The sequence below is a fragment of the Takifugu flavidus genome, chromosome 3 (assembly GCF_003711565.1).
Source record: "Takifugu flavidus isolate HTHZ2018 chromosome 3, ASM371156v2, whole genome shotgun sequence".
NCBI classification, from domain to species: Eukaryota; Metazoa; Chordata; class Actinopteri; order Tetraodontiformes; family Tetraodontidae; genus Takifugu; species Takifugu flavidus.
In genome coordinates, this window is record NC_079522.1 from 6,047,450 (window position 1) to 6,068,055 (window position 20,606).

The 20,606-nt window shown below is 42.9% G+C and overlaps 2 protein-coding genes across 8 annotated transcripts; both read left to right on the forward strand.

The window, feature by feature from the left end:
- Positions 1-867: 867 nt before the first annotated feature.
- si:cabz01007807.1 (uncharacterized) lies at positions 868-9,500 on the forward strand. Its single transcript, XM_057028289.1, has 33 exons — positions 868-1,062; positions 1,162-1,218; positions 1,909-1,974; positions 2,084-2,131; positions 2,269-2,343; positions 2,702-2,755; positions 2,829-3,695; positions 3,813-3,965; positions 4,045-4,137; positions 4,219-4,278; positions 4,358-4,417; positions 4,505-4,540; positions 4,619-4,678; positions 4,750-4,800; positions 4,887-4,955; positions 5,061-5,120; positions 5,193-5,288; positions 5,367-5,423; positions 5,524-5,583; positions 5,672-5,737; positions 5,811-5,858; positions 5,948-6,004; positions 6,071-6,148; positions 6,233-6,283; positions 6,360-6,440; positions 6,537-6,635; positions 6,711-6,851; positions 6,948-7,016; positions 7,523-7,591; positions 7,683-7,722; positions 7,797-7,845; positions 7,926-8,271; positions 8,362-9,500. The coding sequence occupies exons 1-33, from the start codon at positions 1,042-1,044 to the stop codon at positions 8,764-8,766; spliced, it is 3,642 nt and encodes a 1,213-aa protein (XP_056884269.1). The 5' UTR covers positions 868-1,041; the 3' UTR covers positions 8,767-9,500.
- Positions 9,501-9,552: 52 nt separating this feature from the next.
- apold1b (apolipoprotein L domain containing 1b) lies at positions 9,553-16,353 on the forward strand. Of its 7 annotated transcripts, none has more exons than XM_057028324.1 (21): positions 9,553-9,848; positions 10,531-10,696; positions 10,777-10,833; positions 10,906-10,986; positions 11,352-11,411; positions 11,480-11,542; positions 11,640-11,699; positions 12,347-12,409; positions 12,807-12,860; positions 12,932-13,078; positions 13,265-13,306; positions 13,522-13,578; positions 13,654-13,716; positions 14,035-14,109; positions 14,187-14,240; positions 14,476-14,508; positions 14,685-14,762; positions 14,843-14,882; positions 14,962-15,007; positions 15,212-15,626; positions 15,719-16,353. In XM_057028324.1, the coding sequence occupies exons 2-21, from the start codon at positions 10,532-10,534 to the stop codon at positions 16,199-16,201; spliced, it is 2,136 nt and encodes a 711-aa protein (XP_056884304.1). In that variant the 5' UTR covers positions 9,553-9,848; position 10,531; the 3' UTR covers positions 16,202-16,353. The 7 variants fall into 7 exon arrangements, with proteins under 7 accessions (XP_056884304.1, XP_056884300.1, XP_056884303.1 ...); XM_057028320.1 differs by lacking the exon at positions 13,265-13,306 and adding an exon at positions 13,340-13,399 and having other exon boundaries at positions 9,554-9,848; XM_057028323.1 differs by lacking the exon at positions 13,265-13,306 and adding an exon at positions 13,340-13,399 and having other exon boundaries at positions 9,554-9,848; positions 11,483-11,542.
- The last annotated feature ends 4,253 nt before the right edge of the window (positions 16,354-20,606 follow it).

A 20,606-nucleotide genomic window follows, 5' to 3' on the forward strand; every position in this document is an offset into this window, starting at 1 on the left:
TAAGAGGGCAGAATTTGAGGAATGAAGGGCTAAATGACAGCAATTTGATTTTAAATTTAACTTCTAGAAAATACAATGAAATATGATGAATACTTAAACAAAACAATAAAAAAATTCTTTCATTTTTGTTGTTGTCAGCCGCCTAACCACGAGTTTCCGCTTCCACAAACCATGTGACTTCTTATAAATGACGCCTGTTCAAGAGAGAAAAACAAAAAACCCTGGATTTTAAGAAATGGCATCAACTCCATGTGTAAAAATAAAAATCATTCAGTTACCTTTCCCATTTTATATAAACTTTGATCATGTGTCATGAACATGTTGCTCCGTCACACTGCATTGTACACATGTTACAAAGGTTATTTAAATAATGAGTTTATTTTTGAAATTTTTAGTTTTTGATGTAGAATAAATAGCATCTTCTTCAATAATTATTCAGAAAGATTCAGTCAGTGACTATATGATACTTTTACCTTTAAGTGTATCAATCAAAACAACTTTTTCATTTCTCCGCCTCACAACACACCTGAGCCACACCACCCAGGTGAGCTGGGCGAGGACAACCGGTTGGTTTGCATTGAGCTGTGAAGGCAACTATTTTTGTTCAAGCGCGACTGATAAGGTTCCACTACTGAGGACGTTTTTTCAATTGGCTTTCAAAATAAAACTGCACAGTCGCAGCTAAAACTATTTTTTGAAAAATGTAAACGGGAAATATTTTAGTTGTTTTTTTTTCCACTTAAGTGACAATGTAAACCAAATAAATTAACTTCTTCGTTTCATAAGATTGTACATCTTTCCACGTTCAAAACGTCCTTTTATTTAGAAATTCCCCATTCCGGATGTTGATGTCTTACCTGATGAAGGACTTAACGCAGGTGAGTCAACTGGCGAAATAATTACAAGCGCGAGCCCGAGCGTTGTCTACGCGGACAGACATTCTGACGCATTTTAATTAAAAAAAAATTGCTTTGATCATAGTCCGTAGTGTATTTTCATTTCGTAAAAGCATATTCAGTTTTACAAATAACTTTACTGACCATGAGGGGCGATACAGCTACGGTAAGTCTTCATAATTAGAAAGATAATTGATGTAAATCGCGAGCTGCGTCGTTGTTTTCTATTTTTCTTTTGTTTTTTGTTTGTTTGTTGTTTTTTTAGGAGACCGAGGGGGAGACAGAACAAAAAGAAGATCCTCAACATTCGGAGAGACGACCCGTGAGTTCTGCTAAAAATGTGCCTCTTATTTCAGAAAAGGCGTGCGTGCGTGTGTGAGAGAGCGAGAGGGGCAGTGATTTTGCTATTTTTTCGTGTGCGTCAAAGGTGTTTAAAAACCTGCAGGTATGGCTGACATGTTTCAGGTCAAAGTTTGCTGCTCTGAATCATCACTTTTTGGTTTCAATGTGACTGATTCTTGTCAAATTCCTCGTTATTAATCACTTAAGTGACCTTTATGTGCCTTCTTGTTGAACAAACGTTGCAAAAGGTTCTTGTACAGAATGAAATTCAGCATTTCATCTTATTTTCTTATATAGTCAGATGCATTAAATCCGCAAAAATACGCAGTTTTAGCCACAAATATTGTTTTTTGGATATCTAAAAAGAGTACTCTGTAAATAATCAAGACCAATCATGTACGGACCTTTAAATTGAATTTACAGGGCTCCACAAGGGCTTTATTAATTGATAGCATTATTACTTATTGGAATCATTCATAACTTTTAAGCTATTTTCTGTAAAAAACAAAAACAAACAAACAAATAAACCCCTACACATCACATCTGTGTGTAAATTCACAGAAAAATGTATAAAGAATAATTAGTCTATTTAGAACCATTTTTCATTCAAAAACTTTCTTTAAATTTAACCTGTTGCACATGCTGAGTATTGAGATTGTGTTCCCTGCAGAGTCTTGTGAATCTACAGGTGATGTTGAAGAAAGTTTCCCAAAGTCCTTTTCATAGCCAGTTCACGGTGAGCGCATGTATGCAAACATGCAAAGGCCTGTTTCTGATTTATTCCTGCTCCAGTAGAACAATTTCAAATGGAACCCTTCTTTTTATTATGCTGTTCTCCCACTCAGAATCCCAACTCCAGTGGATCTGAAGGAAACCAGTTTCAGAACAAACAGGTCAGACATCACTGATGACAATTTGGTTCAATTTGAAATACAGTAATTTGACGCTTTGTCTTGAGAGGCTGCAGAAGCCTTAGAAAAGCCAGTGAAGACTACATTTTCTAGCCATTGTATTTCAACACGTTTTACAGGACAAAGAGCCCGAAGCAGGTCCCTCTGTAGCAGCTCCAGGTGTGGTAGAAAACCAGCAGCTCCACCTGATACAGGTGAAGAGAAACCCACGCAGAGAGCATTCCATTAATGCATTTAAAATCTTCAAGACAACGAAAACAATACACACACGCCCCCCTCCAAGGATTTGCTCAACAGTTTCAGCCACTTTGATGTTGCTTCATCACCTAACTCCTCCTGATAGTGGAGGGCGTGGCCTAATTACTACACACTTAAAAGCAGACCCATGATGTTGTTTTCGTGAAATGCATATCCTCTAGCTCTTAGCCTACTCGCATGAACTACTGTACTCGCGTCACTCCATCACACTATTGTCTGGATCCTTTAAGCAGTTCAAAGAGTTTTAAGATAAGGAATTAGAATTTGTGATATATTTCCATCTTGCATTTTCAGAATGGAGAGGGTGGAGATCTGTCCAGAAGAAATCCTTTTTATACATATTACATGGTACGTGCAAGGACTTATGTTTATCAAATCACCATAAGTACGTTTCTGTGCACTAGCAAGTTTTTCTCAACAGGAAACGAGTAATAAAGACATTGGGAGGAAGACTTTGAGTCAAGACCTTGATCCTTGCGTTGCCCCACCGCCCGTGTTTTCACCTCTGGACCATGAGACTGAAATCCAAACTTTGCCAAATGGAGTGGACCTCTCAGCACCTCAGAGGGACCTATTCCAGCCCCTCCCCTCTAATCATCTGGAGATGTCAACCCAAGAAACTACAGCTAATTCTCACACTGTGACCATGAACTCATCAGACTTCTTTAAAGTAGCTTCTGTTGGAGCAACGAACTTCCCAAAAAGTGCCGTCCTGTTTAAGGGCGGAGGAGTTACGAGCCCAAACCCTTTTGATGCAACTCCCAAAACCTTTGACCCATTCACATCTCCGTCAGAAGAGCCTGAGCTCTCCCTATCTCAGCACCCTTCGGTTACAAACCCATTTCACAATGCTGCAACCGGCCAGGCTGATATCTTTCAAGCTGTCAAGCAAGATCCCCCCATAAAAGATCTTTTTAGCCCGTCCCTTCTGACAAATGAGGATGTGTTCTCCCCGTTGTCTGCTCACACACCTGAGCCGTTCCCCAGAACAGTTACGAGGGATTTACTGCAAGACTTTTCTGGTTCAGAAGAAGCTCACACCAACACTCCGCCCAGCCACTACAACCCCTTCACAGATGTTTCACATGGAACTCCAGATATCTTCCAGCCCCTTCCTAAGGATATTTCTAGCAGATCTTACCCCACATCCTCATTGGGCAGTACGGACATGCTGGCGAATGTTGTCCTGGCAACACCTCAGAGAAGCAGTGTTCTTCAGGCAACTCCTCCCATTCAGGCCAGGAGTTTATCGGCATCCTCTAGCCAGTCCTCTCCTGAAATGACTCGCGTACGTACCATGGTTGTGATTTTTAGCCTCACATTGCACCAACTGCTTAGAACCTGTCTGGATTTCCTGTCTGGAAGAGTTTTCTAACATTATCACATTTCATAACTAAACTTTAAGATATCGACTTTCAAGCGTCAGCCGAATCCACTTCCTCGACGAAGACAAATGAAGAAAACAAATCCACTGTTCACAGAGAACCCTCCAGTGGTAGAAAAACCACCTGTACCACTGAAGCCACCAAGACCAGTAAAGCCTACTTTAGCAGAGAAGGTTGTAAGGAAACAGTTGAGACTTATTTTATTTCTTTGCCCAGTTATCTGAGTCTGTAACTGCTCCCTTTGTTTGTTAGGTTGAAACTGAACCAACTGTGTCAAAAACATTTCCTAAACCAGCTCTTAGGTCACTCCCTAAACCAGTCATTCCACACACAGCAAAAACTCCGGTATGTCTGTCTTTAGAATAAATTTCTCTTTGGCAACATTCCAGGGTAGCATTGTGAATGTTCTGGTTTTTGTTTTAACAGGAAAACAAGGTGGATCCTGAAGACTATATCATCTTTCAGGACATTCTGTTCACTGGGCAGGTATGAAACCAACTAGCATAAAGTCATTACAGTATATCAATAAATAATTGGAAGTTTCACCTAAAACCATCTATAACAGGAAAAGTGCGTTGAAGACTGGCCTGACGACAGCCCTCAACTGAACCCTGGCTTTAAACCAGTAAGCGAGGATGAAACTGCAGATCTTCAATTCCACTTTGCATGAATTTCCAAACCTGACTTAGGATTCTTATTTGTTTTTTACAAGTCTGGAACACTGAGGTTGCGGCGAGAATCTGTGAAAGTAAGAGACGCAACATATGTGTTTCGTATTGTTTGGTCCATAAACGGATGATGCTAATGATGCTAAAACTCTCCACAGGACAAGGAAGAAGTGGATGGAAGTGGTGACAATGAGCTGGATGGGCCTGATAGTAACAAGGTACCATGTCTGATTCATCACAGCTCTGTGGTTGTTTTGAAATCAACATTGACTTATTTTGATCCAAACAGAAAAGGGAGAAACGATTCAAGATGTCACTGATTTCCAGGAGAGGCTCGAAGGTAAAGTAATAATAAAAAAACACACATTATCAACTGTCTGCATTGCCGCCTATGTGACCATAATTTGACGAATCGTCACTTTGTAGGAAAAGTTCCCAGATGAGGCCAAAGAGGAGAAGAGCAACACGCTACCAGCCAATTTTAAATCATCAAAGGTGAGATTATTACAGAATCAGACAGGGAAAACCCTGAGTGACTTTGAATATTAGTACTATTTGCACATGTTCGACAGAGAAGCCTAACAACTCAATGTCTTTCAGGGGAGTTTAACAGATCTTCACGCGTCTCCTGGGGAGAATGACGACGGGATGGAATACAAAGTATATCTGCAATGTAAATCTTTGCTAATTATTAGCTGTATTTCTAAATCATGAACTAACTTTGTGTAACAGAAGAAGCATCTGAAGACCAAAGTCAATCAGCTACTGAGACGAGCATCCACCACATCTTCAGTGCCAGAAGGGAAACGCACAAACGGAGCAGAAAAGGTTAGCTTGCTGAAGTTCACCCCTAACAAGCGCTGCAGCCTCACCCACCGGATGACACGTTCTTTCAAATCCCAACAGGACGAAGTCACGAAAAAGAGCGTCAGCAAGGCGGACTCATTCCGCCGGTGGTCAGAGGTAAAGCGCCACCTGTCAGCCATCGGACGGACGAGGAGCAGCTGTTGGTAGCTGAAAGGTTGACACGTTGTAGGTTTGATTTGTGTTTTCCTGTCTGCAGGGGACAGTTCTGGACGAGAGCACAGAGGAAGAGGAGGGTGGGGAGGCCGAGCACGTGCAGGTTGACACGCACAAACACCCCTAAAAGCTCCTGCTAATTTTTCAATCCTTTGGATATTTCATAGATTATCTACTCATTTTGTCTCTAGAAGAGAAAGAAGAAACTCAAAGTCAAGTTTGTGCCACAAAGAGGATTTACCATCAGCCTGGATAAGGTATCAGCTCTTTGAGCTAACGGTGTATTTGTTCACATGTCAGCGAATGAGTGTGGCATTGATGCTTTTCCAGACCGATGTGAAGGGAGCGCATGGACACACACCCAGCAAAGGCTCAAAGGTGGCGTCACTGCACACTTTTCAATATTTACACACTTTCAACCCCTCCGGCTCAGTGATGGACTGACGTGTTAAACCTTTCACTATTAGGACGATGATTTTGAGGATGTGGAGCAACTGAAAGCACAATTACATTCGACTAGCAAGGTATTATCCTGCTTTTGATACAAGTATGTCGACACTCTTGTGTCATGACCATGTCATTTTCCTCAGGCTGCCGTCAAGGATCTTCACCCACCTGTGGAATGGAATGGAGAAGATGCTCCGTATGGACTGGGAGACTGCAAACCTGTAAACATTTGTTTCTTCTATGAATAATTCACTCTTTTGATCCTTTAATGGTCTTTCAAATGGCCCTGCCCTCTCTGCCAACAGAAGAAAAGCACAAAGATAAAGGTTTTGCCTGTGAACCGCCACAGCTCAAAGGTAAGATGTTTCTTTTTAAATGGCTGGAATGAGGTTAGATGTACTGTCCCTGTTGCTGAGGATTGATTTCTATAAGGGGGACGTGCTGGACGAAGGCAGCTTCTCAGCCGAGGAGTTGGAGGATGACGAGCTGAGCAAGATGGAAGACTGCAGACCAGTACGTCTTTGTTATAATACATTGACTGAAATGAACAAGTAGGGCATTTACATCAATGACACGGTCTCGCCTTGTGATGTTTTGTTGTCTTGTCAGAAAAAATCCAAACTCAGAGGCCTCATTTCCACCCCACGCAAACAGAAGCCCCGCAGCGATCAAAGCGATCCGGCTTTCACTCCCCAGCACACGGCCATCGTACGTTTGTTTGTTTATTTTTATCTGGGAGGGATATTAAGATGATAACCAGGCGTATCGTTGGTGTATTTGCAGGAAACCTTTGGTGCCGATGAGGGGACTCGGTCAGAGAGCCCCTTCATGTCTCCCGGAGAGCTGTATGACAGAGAAGATGAACCAGATTTCCACAAACCAAAGAAACCCGTCATAAAACTCCCCAAAAAGCTCAAAGCAAAGGTAAATCCTGTACGTAGGAGATGTTGCTGTGGTAGCTGTGACATCGATAGCATCAAAGACTTGACTGGTTTTTTTTTTCTTTTATTATTATTCCAGATTAAAAACATGCATCGGCCTGATCCGCCAGGAGCTACGTCGAGTGACTATCTGTCAGAAGCTGCTAAAGTAGGTGAAAAATTCCAGATATCCGCAGGAAAGGACGACAGATAATCCTGAGAGCTTTTTAACAAAATCCCTGTCTTCAGTAAATAATCCAGCGCTCTCTAATTCAATAAAACACAGCTTCAATTTATTTGATTATTTACAGCGCTAGTTTAATTTTGCTTCCTCACTAACATTCTCTAATATATACAATCCTGACATGCACCTAGTAGACCACAAAAAATATCTTACTCAAACTCGTAATCAGCGGGCCGTTTGTCTCGCTGCAGGTGTAAACAGACGCTCACCTTGCTTAGTCATCCTGATTCATGTTAGCTTCCTCCGTGGTCACCTTTGACTCCCGACTGGGCCAGTCGAGCAGCATAACAGGCATAGTTTCCAACAGCGCAGCGAGCGCTGGTGAACAAATCTTAATATAAACAAACCGTGGTCGAATGAAGCCGTGTTTTGGTGACTAATGTACGAATTCTAAAGACTCAAATGGATATTTTTGTCCCCAAAACTGCCAGGCTGAATGGAAGGCCGCTCAGATGGACGAGAGCGCCACTGTGGGTCTGGAGGATGAGGAAGAGGGCGGGGTCTGTCTCCGACACTTCACCCACTGAATGGTCGCATGGCGCGCCGTGTGACGCTTATGTAATCGCCCGTGTTTTCCTTCTTTCTTCACAGGACACTGACAGTTTGATGGAATGGTGGTACACCGTGGAACGTGAGTCATTTATATGGGACTTTATATGGAGTTTTTAACGCATTGGTGACATGACGGCTTTGTTTTGTTTCCAGAATGGGACGAGGTGCCTTCAGACGAGGACGACAGAGTAGATGAATCCAAGTACGTTCGCTCGCTTTGAATGGATTTTGTCTAACTGATCCTTCAACTTAAAGGAGGGTCCCTGTCATTTGAAAAACCAGGTCTTTTACCATCTTGGCGGACAAGGTGCAGCGCGGCCTGCGGGTCTTCAACAAGGTCTTCACAGAGCGCGCCGAGGTCCTCTGGCAGTACATCATCATGCTCCACGCCATCGCCGACAACATCAGCGAGTTCCACCAGAAGGCCAAGATGGCCGGCATCACCGGGGGGACCACCACCGCCGTGGGTGGCGTGACAGCCATTGCTGGTCTAGTTTTGGCCCCTTTTACCTTTGGGGCCTCTCTCGTCATAACTGCTGTCGGCGTGGGCGTGGCAACAGCTGGTGGTATCACCTCTGCGTCTGCTGCCATCTCAGATAACATCAATAACATGCATGACAGGAAGAAGGTAAGATTCCTTGTCTCGATTCTGTTCTTAACAATAAATCCTAATAATTCTGCGAAGAGAATGAGCATATTCATCCTTCTGTCCCCATAGGTTGAGATAATACTGCAGGAATATGAGGCTCAGCTGTTGGACATTAAGAAAATCCTTAACTTCCTTGATCAGGGCATGTATAAACTCCGTGGCCACCCTTTCCTCAGGTCTGGAACTCAGCATTACTCTGAGTACTGGGAAGTCCGCAAGGCGGTCCAGATGGTCAGTCTAGTGGACAGGCCCGTGATGAAAGCGGTGGAAATTACAGACTCGGCCATTGCTTCCGTTCAGGGACTCTTTAAAGGCATGGACAAGTACTTCCTGAAGGACTCTCGGGAGCTGAAGAAAGGTTGCAAGAAAGAGGTGGTAGCTCAGATAAAGCAGGTGGCAAATTCACTCAATGACGCCATCGTGACACTCAACGCAATCAGAGAGGAACTGCACGATGCTACTGGGAGCATATAAACAGTTCAACAGCTCCCTCTGCTGGACACAACAGGAAACGATCAAAGTCAGCTGAGGCACGTTCCAGAATGGTCAGCAGCTGCAAAACCAGTAAACATTGGCCTTTTTGTTGTGATTTTACAGATTTTTAGATCAATCTTGTATTCTACTCTCTAAAATGACACGAGGAAGAGTGGATCACATACACAATGACTTTACGCTGTCTGCGAGCACAGGGAGCAACTGATCACGCAAACTATACACTGAGGTTATTTTATGTGGGTTTATTTGGTGTCAATATCATTGTGTGTCACAGGAAACGTCCTTACAAAAGTGTGTTTACTCACTTCTTGAAGAGCACAACATACTAACAGTATATTTATCACAGCATCTTTACAGCGATGGAGCTTTCACGTGCCTCAGTATTCAGAGCTGATTGATGACAATTGTGCTTTATTGGTTTGTTTAACATTTTAGAGAATATCTGGTTCAAGATTACTTAAAGTGAAACTGTGAGGCTTTTTGAGAGTAGCTGTATCTTTGTAAATACGTTCGTATATTTTTATAGTCGGTCATATCCGTTTTAATGCAGGATTTGGCTTGTTGATTGACAGCCTTTAAATGCAGCATTTAAAAAACAGCCCGTAAATTAAAGTATCTTTTAATCGTACTGTCAATGCTGTAAATACAAAAATGCAACTTTTCTGAAAATGGTCATTTGACTAATCTGGAAATAAAGTCCATTTGTCTTTGAATTATTTTATTTAAACAGCGTCCTGGTGCAGCCAGATAGGCCCCGCCCCCTCATCGGTTCCACAGGTGACTAAATGACGACATAAATGGCTGTTTGCTCAACCATTGTTCTCAATGGAAAGGGACAAAAACAAATTCATGAAACGAGAGGAGGCCCCCCGTTTTGGGGCCAGTAATCCAACTCCGCCGAGGTCCGCCTCGATTTCGGCCAAACTGGTTTGACGTCTCTGGGTTTTGAAGGGAAGTGAGTGATTGTTCAAGGTTACAACTCAGAAAACTCGTTAACTCTCCCGCAGTCATTTTTCCCTCCCCTTCTCTCTGTTTATTATTTCTGTGAGGCACCTCTGGAGGTAAGCAGCCGTTTATTTCATTGCGTTTGAAAAAGTTTCGGCTCGTCAGCGCGTCCTTTTGTCTCGTGACAGAGCGCCGCGCCCCAGAGTACCTTGACGTTTCTTCTCATTCAAATGACTTTCGAAATAATCCATAAACCACTCTGCAACTATGTCAGACTTTAAGATTAATAGCTGCTTAAAATGACGGCCTTCAATTCGGTGATGTCGTTTTTCTACCGTGACGTCACCTACTGCAACTCTGAAGAACTTTTGCTCAGATTTTTCTTAGCTTGTTTTTAGCAACTAGCAGGTGACGTATCCACCAGGAAGCGGCTATAAAATGTACACAATTTTAAAATAATTTTTAGACCCAGACGGAAAGTTTAAATCTCCAGCTAAACACCAAATAAGGGTCATATTGTTTCTATGAAGCCACATTCGCTCCATTAGCGCATGTGTAACGCACACCTGTGATGTAATGGAATTTATTCCACCTGTGTTTATTTTGATCATCCTGCTTCCTGATTTAAGATGCATAAAAATACATGTTGGAGGAAAATACAAGCGTTTTCAGTATTTAATGCACTTAAGTTGTTTTATTCATGATCATGTGCCTCAAAAGCTTTAATTTTTTTTTTTTTTTAAAAAAAAAAAGGAATTTCACTGTTGCGAATTTTAAACCCAATTACTCGTTTTGTAGGATGAATATATTCAGGAGAGAGAGAAACTCAACGGCCCCAACTCCGGTACTTCCTCCGAGACCCACCAAGGAGGAGCTGGAACATCCCATCATGCACAGTCAGACCCCAAAGGATGCAGGGGTGACTTTAGGGTCCGGGGAAGAAGCAAGCGACCCGGCGACTACCGTGAGGAAAAAGCCGATTTCGATCCCTGAAGTCTCCCTTTTCGGCCATGAATATTTAATAAAATGTGTTGTTTCGTACAGAGGAAAAGTTTGATGGATGCCATGCAGAAAGTCAACCCTTTCAAGTCCAGCACACAGGTGAAGGTCAACGTCACAAAACGGTATCTCTTAATGTAAAATGTTGAAATTGATCTTGATTTTTGTATTCAGGCGTCCACTACAGTCAGCAAAGCTCCTTCCTCAGAATCACTAGAAAGAGGATGTGACTCAAGAGGAAGTGACTCCTCACAGGTATGAGGACCTTACTTTACCCGTTATACAATTCATGTAGCCGGTAAAGCAAGGCTATAGGACAAAGGTGTTAGGATACATGTTCTAGTCTTGCTCAGCAGTCAAGGAGCTGAGAGGATTTAAATTTTAACAGTCAACAAACACTTCTGAAGAGACAAATCTCATTACTAGTTGGAGTTGAAGCATGTACAAAGAAAATAAGGTGGGGCCTGAAAATGAGCCCTGAGGGACCTCACATCTGAGTGGCGCAGAAGGGGTATATCTTTCCTCATGTGTTATATGATCAGAACCATTTTAGGGTATTGTCTTGGATAAGAATCCAAACAGGAGTTCCTCAGATGTTTATCAAAGTGCTCCTGTTTCAGAACCCTGGTATGTTCAAAGGCGTCATGCAGAAGGTCAATCCATTCAGGTCAGCTTCCCAGGTAGGAACGGCGTCATCCGTGCGCGACAGTGGTGTTAGCACCACTAATGTTGGACAACTTTTCTCAAGCAGGTCTCAAAAAGCCAGTCTTCCGAATCCTTAGAACAAGGAGGAGTTTCAAATTCTAACCAAGTAGGTGAAACGCCAACTTTACTCCACCAACGGCTCATGTTAAAATGACCTGAGGTTATTTTTCCTGTAGTGGGGGCTAATGACAGTTCCATTTTAGAAGCCGGGAATGCTGAAAGGTGTGATGCAAAAGGTCAACCCATTCAAGTCCACCTCACAGGTACCTGGTTTCTCTTCTGTCTTTGACGATGTCAAGCACTGGTCATGATTTTTGGTTATAGTGATTATTCTACAAAGCAGCAGGCAACAAGTGATTCACCTGTATCTTCATCTTGTATCTCGTCTCATCTTCCTTACCACTTTATCCCTTTCGGGGAGGGGACACAATGAGGACGAAGGCAGGTTCCACTCCTGGATGGGTCGCCAGGTCATCACAGGGCCCCATATGAGCATTTGTGGGTTTGTTGCCTTGCTCAAGGTCACCTTGGTAGTGCTCTGAAGGTGTTCTGCACCTTCTCCTATTACCAGAACAGCTGTGTTTTGTCTGCACTACCAACCCTCTACTTCTCAGCCCAGCTCCCAACAAACCGAGCAACCATCGCCCACTTTTTTTTTTACCTGTCTCAAGTTCTTTAATGTCAGCCTGTATTTTTGCCCTCTGATACAGTCACAAGTATTAAGGAGTTAATCTGTTATTTTTAAGGTGGTATGACAGTATTGGTCTGTATTGTGTGTAAACTTATTGTGATGTGGATTAAGTGTTTCTAGTCTGGCTTAGAGCATATTTATTTTAGGTAAAATGTCATCACGTTCACCAAACGGGGCGGTGGCTCATTTTAAGTAAACTGTAATTTATTTGTTTTTAAGGTGCCAAAGAGTGACTCTAAAGATGATGCACTTGAATTGGAAAAAGACGCTGAAACTAAACAGGTATCCACGATTATAAATGTCTCATGTAAACTGTTAAAGTGCCAAAAATCTTTGACAACGTGCAATTAATGTTTTCTGTAACCATCTGCTTAAAAATAAAAAATAAAAAAACATGAAGAAAAAAATTCCCGAAGGCCACCTCATCGGGGAAAAAAAAGGTTGGTCATGTGTCCCATGACCAACATAAGATTATCGTCCTTTCATTACCATACTGGTGGTGAAAACCTTGTGATCCTGATTATTTGCCAAGTTTATTTCCTCAAGTTTGTTTTTGAGCAGTTTTGTTTCCTTGAGTGTGACCACACCGGCAAGCTCAGTATCATCACAAACACGAGCGCGCAAATTCAGATACGACCGAGAACAAGCGTTAACATTTATTACTTCTTTTTTTTTTTAGGCACCAAATATTGATTCTCAAACTGAGATGAGTAAAGAACCTCAAGTTACACAGGTAGAAGGGTGAATGTAGCTTCTTGGGTTAGCCTGTTCTCAGGTTTTACAGTGAGTGTGTTTGTGCTCCAGAGACCCGGGATGATAGCAGGGATGATACAAAAGGTCAACCCTTTCAAACCGTCCCAGCCAAAGAATGCAGACACCCAGAGTGTTGACAGTGAGCTCTCCTCCAGCTCTGGAAGTTTGGCAGACAACAACAACCAGCCGGAGAAGCAGGTAGATCCGTGTGGCGGGAAAACATTCCCACGCCTCACCCAGTAGTTGTGTTTTGATAAGCCGCACGGTGTTTGTCCAGAGATCCTGTTATTCCCCTAGAATAGATGTTTGAACCAGAACCGGGTGACATCAGAATAGGAAAAGCAAACGCTGACCTTGTACTGTTATTCCTGCTGGCGCCACTAGCTGGCGAGGATCGCAGGGTCAAAGGAAGCGTTGCTGATTCAAGTAGGTTAAACTTAAACTTGTCTTAAATTTTAGCCTCCTGGGATGTTGAAAGGGATGATGCAGAAAGTAAACCCATTCAAGTCCCACACACAGGTACCAAGAACTTTTAATCACATCTTTTGTGTGACAGGTGCTCCCCATAACTATGAGCTGGGGCACGCTAAGAGCATGCTAGCATGCTAATGGGTGCCTGTTTTTGTCTTGGCATCACGCAGATGCCAAGCGAACAGTGCCAAATAGATGCAGTGGTGAAACCAGCGGGCAAGACACAGGTATGACTGTTGGTCATCTGTTGATACCGCTGGTATTTTTGATGAAAAAGGTAAATGCAAGAAATGACATTTCAGGGGGAAAAAGCTGTCGACTCGTCAAGCTCCGAAAGCCTGGAAGATGCCGCCATCGAGCGATATGTAAGATTAATTTTCTTGAAACTGTAAAAAAACGCAGCCTTAAACGGTGGTGATTGTTCGTTAGACATCCCGATTTTCCCATTGCGTCAAAGTGGACTATCATTCTCTTGTCACTCTACTCAAAAAATGCAGTCCGACTGGTTACCATTGTCACCGTTGAATGACTGTGCTTTAGAAACTTGGCTCAGATCCCCGAACATTGCTTAATTTCCTGCTTACGTACATTACCTTAGTAGGGGACATCTACATGTCACTCCTGAAGAATGTGCACAAATTCTGAGTTGATTCGTCATAAACCCCCTTTCAATTCCTCTGCAGACTATATGGTATTCTGAATCGGAGACCAGCCATGAGGTGAAAAGCCAACCAGTGGAGGCAGTAAAGAAAAGAAAGGTGGCGCCGAAATCATTTACCGAGCATGAATGTATTGTTTTATGTGTTCGTTTAAAGGTGTGTTTTTCCATTCGTAGACATTCCGAATAAAAAGGATTCTCCCCAGCGCATTTTTTGGTTCTGGGACAAAGGTATTACTGCACCTATTTCTTTTGGTTAAGGTAATGTGTGATTCCAGTGTTGGGGTTGGGTGTTTGAGTGTTTTGTGCTATCTGCATCCATTTTGTCCCCCTGATCTCCACCCTGTCTTCTTGTGGTTTCCATTTCTACAGCTAGATGGCATTGTCACGTACACACGAGCCTGTTTTCTTTCCATGGTTGCATCGTCATATTAGGTTTTGAATTGACACATGTTTTTCCCAACAGGACTCTTCTGCAGCGTCATGCAACCCCCTGCAGGTGAGTCAGCTTAGATCAAATGCATAGCTCAAGGCTGAAGGCCTGATTAAACCTGGTCAGATCATCAGCATAGATGAGAATATTTAAGGTGGATCTATTGTCCAAAGTGAAATTATGTATTCACTTAAGAAAAAAAGGTACAAAATAAGCTTTAAATGACAGAATTTCTCCTTTAGGAAGCAATTGAAGTTCAGACGTTGGAATTGGCAGACGTGCCTGTGCCCGGTGAAGGGACAACCGTGGACCCTCTGGATGTAAGACATCTTCAGCAACGCCATGTTGTGTATAACATCCTTATTTTTAAATAAAATCTTGGAACATGGTTTCCTTCCAGGATGAAGACGGCCTACTGGCCTGGTGGAGGACGGTAGACGGTACGATTGGTGTCGAGTCTCCACCTGTGGCACATTAAGAATGAATATTGCTGTGAAATTAATAGTTTACATGTTTTAGGCTGGGATGAGTGGAACGATGCAAGCGGAAATGATGACACTGAAGAGTAAGAGACGCATTCACTGTAAAATGTTTCCTGCTTTTCACCATCCTGTACAAGTAAAGAAATGGTGTTTCCAAATTTATTGTAAACTGTGTTAGGTTTAGCTGACGACTACACTTTTCATTAAAAAAAAAATGTAGGTTGGGGGTATCTGAACTCCTAATTACAGAATTTTTAAAAAAGAAATATCAACTCTTCTCACGGCAGAGTGGTGGAACAAGCAGCCGATCGCATCTACATGGCGGCGCGTCTCTTTGTGCGCTTCTTCAACCAGCGCGGGGGCACGCTCCAGCAGCGCATCCTGGAGCTGCTGCAGCTGGCGGACGCCGCCGACAGCTTTCACAAGAAAACGGTCACAGCCAGTGTGGGCGGAGGCGTGGCGAGCGTGGCGGGGTCCATCACCACCATCACCGGACTCATTCTGGCACCCTTCACCGCGGGGACCTCGCTCATCGTGACGGCCGTCGGGATCGGCGTTGCCACGGCGGGCGGCTTGACCTCGGCTTCCGCCAACATCACCGACACGGTTCATTCAAAGACTGACCGCAAGAAGGTGGAGACGATGATCCAAGGATACCAGGAGGAGATAAAGGACATTAAGGAGTGCTTGGACTTTTTGCAGGTAGGGACATAACTATTCATGTCAACAGCGGGGCCGCACCGGCACAATTTGTTTTGCGTCTTTAGAATTTGAGCGGGTAATCTGTGTGACAGGAAGGGATGGAGATGCTTGCGGAGTGGGACTTTGATAAATTCAGCGACAGCATCGCAAAGAAGCACCTCAACCAGAACGTCAAACACGTCATGAAGGAGGGTGGCCGGGCCGGCAAAGCCTTGGTGATCAACACGGAGAGCCTGATCGGCACCATTCAGGTCCTCAATGTGGCAGGAGGCGCAGCCAAAGCCGCCCAGGTGATGAGCGTCACCACGGGGGTCATGTCGGGCCTCTTCCTCGCACTGGATGTCTTTTTCCTGGCCAAGGACTCCATGGAGCTCAAGAAGGGTGCAAAGACGGAGTTTGCGTTAAAGATCCGTGAGGTTTGCAAGGAGCTGCAGGACGGACTCCTGGAGCTGAACCGTATCAAGGAGCAGCTGCAGAAGACCATGGACGGGATTGAAGTAGAGGTGGAGGAGGAGGAGGAGGATGAGGAGATGTTGAAGTCTGACCTGAAGAAGCTCATAGAATTGGAAGAGTGAAGGAAGGTACTCAGACCTCAATCAACACTGTAAAAGGCACAAATATTTAATATCTTCCAGATTTAATAGTTTGTATTTAAGTATTATTGTCTTTAAAGTTGCTCTAATGGTTTTGTTACACTAATAAAAGCGGTTCCTAGCCTTTTTGTACATTTTGGCCTGTGCAGACTCCTGTCAGTTCAAACCACTTCTCAACAAAAATATTTTGCTTTAATTTCCTCCTCTCAGCTCTGGTTGGTAGTCGGAGCGAATTGAAGGAAATGCATATCAGCTGCTGTGCTACTCTGCCAGTAAGGCGTAAAAACTAGTTTGGCTGCTGACTCACTGGAGCGAGTGTCCTGCTCGTGCTCCTCCCATTGTCTGGTGATCTTGTGCCACCAGAAAGACTTGATAGTGTTCCTTGATTGAAGATTTACATAAAAACAGGTAATTACCTCCAACTGACCTGGTGGAAAACAGCTGAACAAACTAGATCCAGCCTGTTTGTAACAACGCCCTTAAAATTTAACACGGATTTGTTACATAAACCAAATCGGTGTCTTTAACCCTTGTGTGGTGTTCGGGTCTGTGGGACCCGTTTTCACTTTTTACTAAAAGAAATAAAAATAAGTTCAAAGAAATAAAAGTCAGTTTTGAAAAACCTTGCTTCACTTGTAAATTTGTTTCCACTCATATCTTGATTTTAATTGATTTTCTTTATTATGTTTTAAATAAGTTATAAATGTGACCTAACAAAGGTAAAGGGCAAATATTAACCATATATATTGTTTATGCTGCTTGTAATTGGGATAAGGTAAACATCTGTTCAGTATTTTAACATAAAAGTGTTTGATTGTGAGGCATTCAAAGCCACAAAATGCAACGGGTCCATCAGACCCACAAACGCTGGCTGAGTAACAATATGAACATTACACAAGGGTTAAAAGCAGGTTTGATTAGATAGACAGGAGTGTCAAACAGGAACTCCTAATTATGTTGAATATATTGTTAAAATATTTTAGATTTACCATGACATATCTCTGTGCTTACATAGAAGCTTTGCCGCAGGGTTATTTAGAATATATATGTGACTGCGGTTCAGATGGAACAAATACCTCAAGCCTGGAACTTGTTACCTGAGGGTTTGTGTGTGTGATGTTTAAGGTGCTGTAATGCCAGAACCTGCGATGATTTAACGTTAAAACAACGACTGCCGGGTCGATTTATTTATTTTGTGTTTCAATGGCTAATCCGGCGGCACCAGTCCAGTTAATCAAACTGAAACTCGGTTGGTGGTTGGGATAGGGCACTTTACTGAATCTGCATCCACCCTTAACTGACAAATACCTCGATGGCTCTGAATCATGAACCTACGTGTGGGGCACTGCGTCACGATAATGAACTGCGTCAACCTCTGACCACTGACTTACTGCCCAACCTGCATTGATCCTATTCGTCAAATAAACTATTCTTTTAAATGGGGGTGGGCTCAAAAGCAAAAACCATTTCTTTGTTATTTCCTCTTTGCGTTGTCACTAGTCATCTGTCATACCTAATAGGCTGGCAATGAATGCTAACCTGTTTGTCAATTATGCTGGTATCACTGCGGGGCTTTTGTGAGGACCGGTTCGCTTAGATTTTTAACAGGTGTTGATGGGTTGAGTTTCATGCCTCACACGAAGCTTGTAATAACTGAAAGTAAATCTGAAAACAAATTACTACATAAGCTTCAGTTCCAGTCAATAAGTGCTAAATTTACAAGAACATTTTGATTCAGACTCAGTAAATCAGTGAGGGATTTAGATGGAAAACGTCCTTTATCTCCTCCACAACTGTCTTTTTTCATTTCATTAGTTTAATATAGATGTCAAATGACGTACAATATAGGCCAATAGATGTACCACATGCGTAACAATAAACACTCGACTTCTTTCGGGGTTTTGTTCTTTAAATTGAACCGAGCTGTACCTTGACACACCTAATTACAACTGGCCTTTTACTGAAACTCCATGGAAACCCATGTTTCACTAATGCAGACAAACAAGAAAAGCTGGCTTTGTTGAGCTGCACCATTCTTGAGGCGAACCTTGCGCAAACAAGCAATACAAACATCATATCTCACATTTCAGCATGTTTACTGGGTGTTCAGGTGAAAAATGTGCGATACATAACGCTGCCAGCCGGAGGACGCCAGCATGTTAACATATTGTGATGACCGTGAGCGGACATCCTCTCAGTTTCAGAACAGCCATTGCAGCCTTGCATGGTTGGCTCACCCTTTTGTTACACCAGAGAATTAATAATCTGCTGACTAATATTGATCGTTGCCAGCCTGCCTTGAATGCGCAGCACTGTGTCAATAATGGATCATGTGCAGGAGGCTTCTGAATCTTTGCTTTTCATTTCATAAAGTTGATGAAACTGATTTCATTTAAACTTTATTATACAGCTTAAGTTACAGACAAGTTTGTCTCTAAGTGCTTCACAGAAACCCAGAGCCTGGGGTGGGGGGGTACTCCTGCTAAACATCGGGTTATATCCAAACTGTGGTGGGTCTCATTACCTGCATAGAAGAGGATCTGTGCTCAGGCAGAGAACAACCGCCATTTCAAGACAGGGAATACTAAAGGAGTGGTTGAGGACATTAGGAGAAAGAGGCACACCCCTCCCTCGTTGCCTTCAGGAGCGCAGTAGTGGAGATGGTTCGGAACTTCAATTAGCTTGGACTCTTGAAAAACCTGACGGGACATCACGGAGAAGTACGGCAGCTGAGACCTGTTCAGGCTCCTTGCCTCAGGCAGGAGGCTGCAGCACATTTTCAGTCCTGAAACTGAAAACCTCGCCAGGGGCAGTTAAGCTTGTGAGGTCTGACTCTCAATGCACCTGCACAACGCTGGCATTTACACATTGTTTTACGATGGTTTAGCTAATTTAAAGGTATTTATATCTGAGATCCAGCCATGAAGCTGAAGTGATCGCTACTGTAGTCAGGTGTCACCAAGGCAGTGCTGAGAGGTCCGGCCCAACAAGGTGGAAGACAAAGTCTACTGTCTGAAGCTACCAGAGGTTCATTAGCAACTTTAAAAAGTGCCGTTTGTCTATAAAGATCATCTCTGAATTCTGACTGAAACGTTCCTGTCACCACTGCCTTCTCAAGAATTTAAGAGTGAATGGAATCTACAACAATTATCTATGTAAATAGCTACTGTCTCTCACTTTAGTGAAGGAATGTGGCAGGTTTAGTTTATATATATCAATTATATATATCAATTATATACATATGTCTCTATGGTATATAGCTAATCTCTACATGTATATATCTAAATTGATAAGACATAAACATTTCTATATCTATATATATATTAGTTTGCGTGACCAAACTAAGGAAGATGGGGAAAGGGTCTTGGAAAAAGATGGGACAGGCTGAAGCCACTTCCCATTAAACGAAACATGAAAACATGTTCATGTCAGGCAGTGTTGAAAAGTGTTTATCATCTGCCAACCAGTATCCTCATGGTGAAGTAACATGTTGTAGGGGAGTTTTAAGGGGCTGGGACAGGCAGACTGCTCAAGGTTGAAGGACAGGGGAATGGAGCAATGTGCACTTCATGAATCAACCAGAACAAACACCCGAGGGATTACCGTCCAAACAGACCCTAAACACACAGCGGAGAAAACTAGGGACAATACTGTGAATGTCCTTGAATTACCCAGGCAGCTCCTTGACTTGCCCCCAATCAAACATTTCTGGAAGGACCTGAAAATGGCTGCAGACCAACAATCCTCACCCAGTGAATTTAGGTGAGCAAAGCTTGTGGTGCAGTTCCCAAAAACAATCAAATGTGGAAAAAGAGTCTTCTAACTTCTAACTTTGTTCTTTTTAACGCTGTTGTTCTGAAGCCCAAAGTAGCATTGAGAGGGAACAGCTACTAGCTAACCATTCTATTGCAGTAGTTATGTCCACAGATATACCAAGAACTGCTTATTCCTGAAAAATGCACAGCATTTTCACCATAGGTTGATACCCTGTGCTGTGCTATCGCTAGGATCTAGGCTGTTAGCTGGTTGGATTGTTGGGTTCTCTGACGGCGGCCTGGCAAAAAGCTATGGAAGAAAGCTCAACTACACATTAAACCTACTAACAGAACACTGTGGATGGGGCATAGTTATGATGATACTGAGCCACAAAATGTGGGGAATATGCTAATTTATTTCCCCCATTGTTAGCATGATGTACACACAATATGAAAAGTATCATTGTTTGACATAAGAGGGATTTTTTTAAAACTAAAAACTTCCATTAAGCACAGGGCAAAAGCCAAACACAAACTGTCACGGAAAACTGATTGATTCTCTTGTACAGGAAGGAGGAAGAAGTTGGGAGCAGCACCTCCAGCAGCAACCCAGATAAAAAGTTACTTTGTCC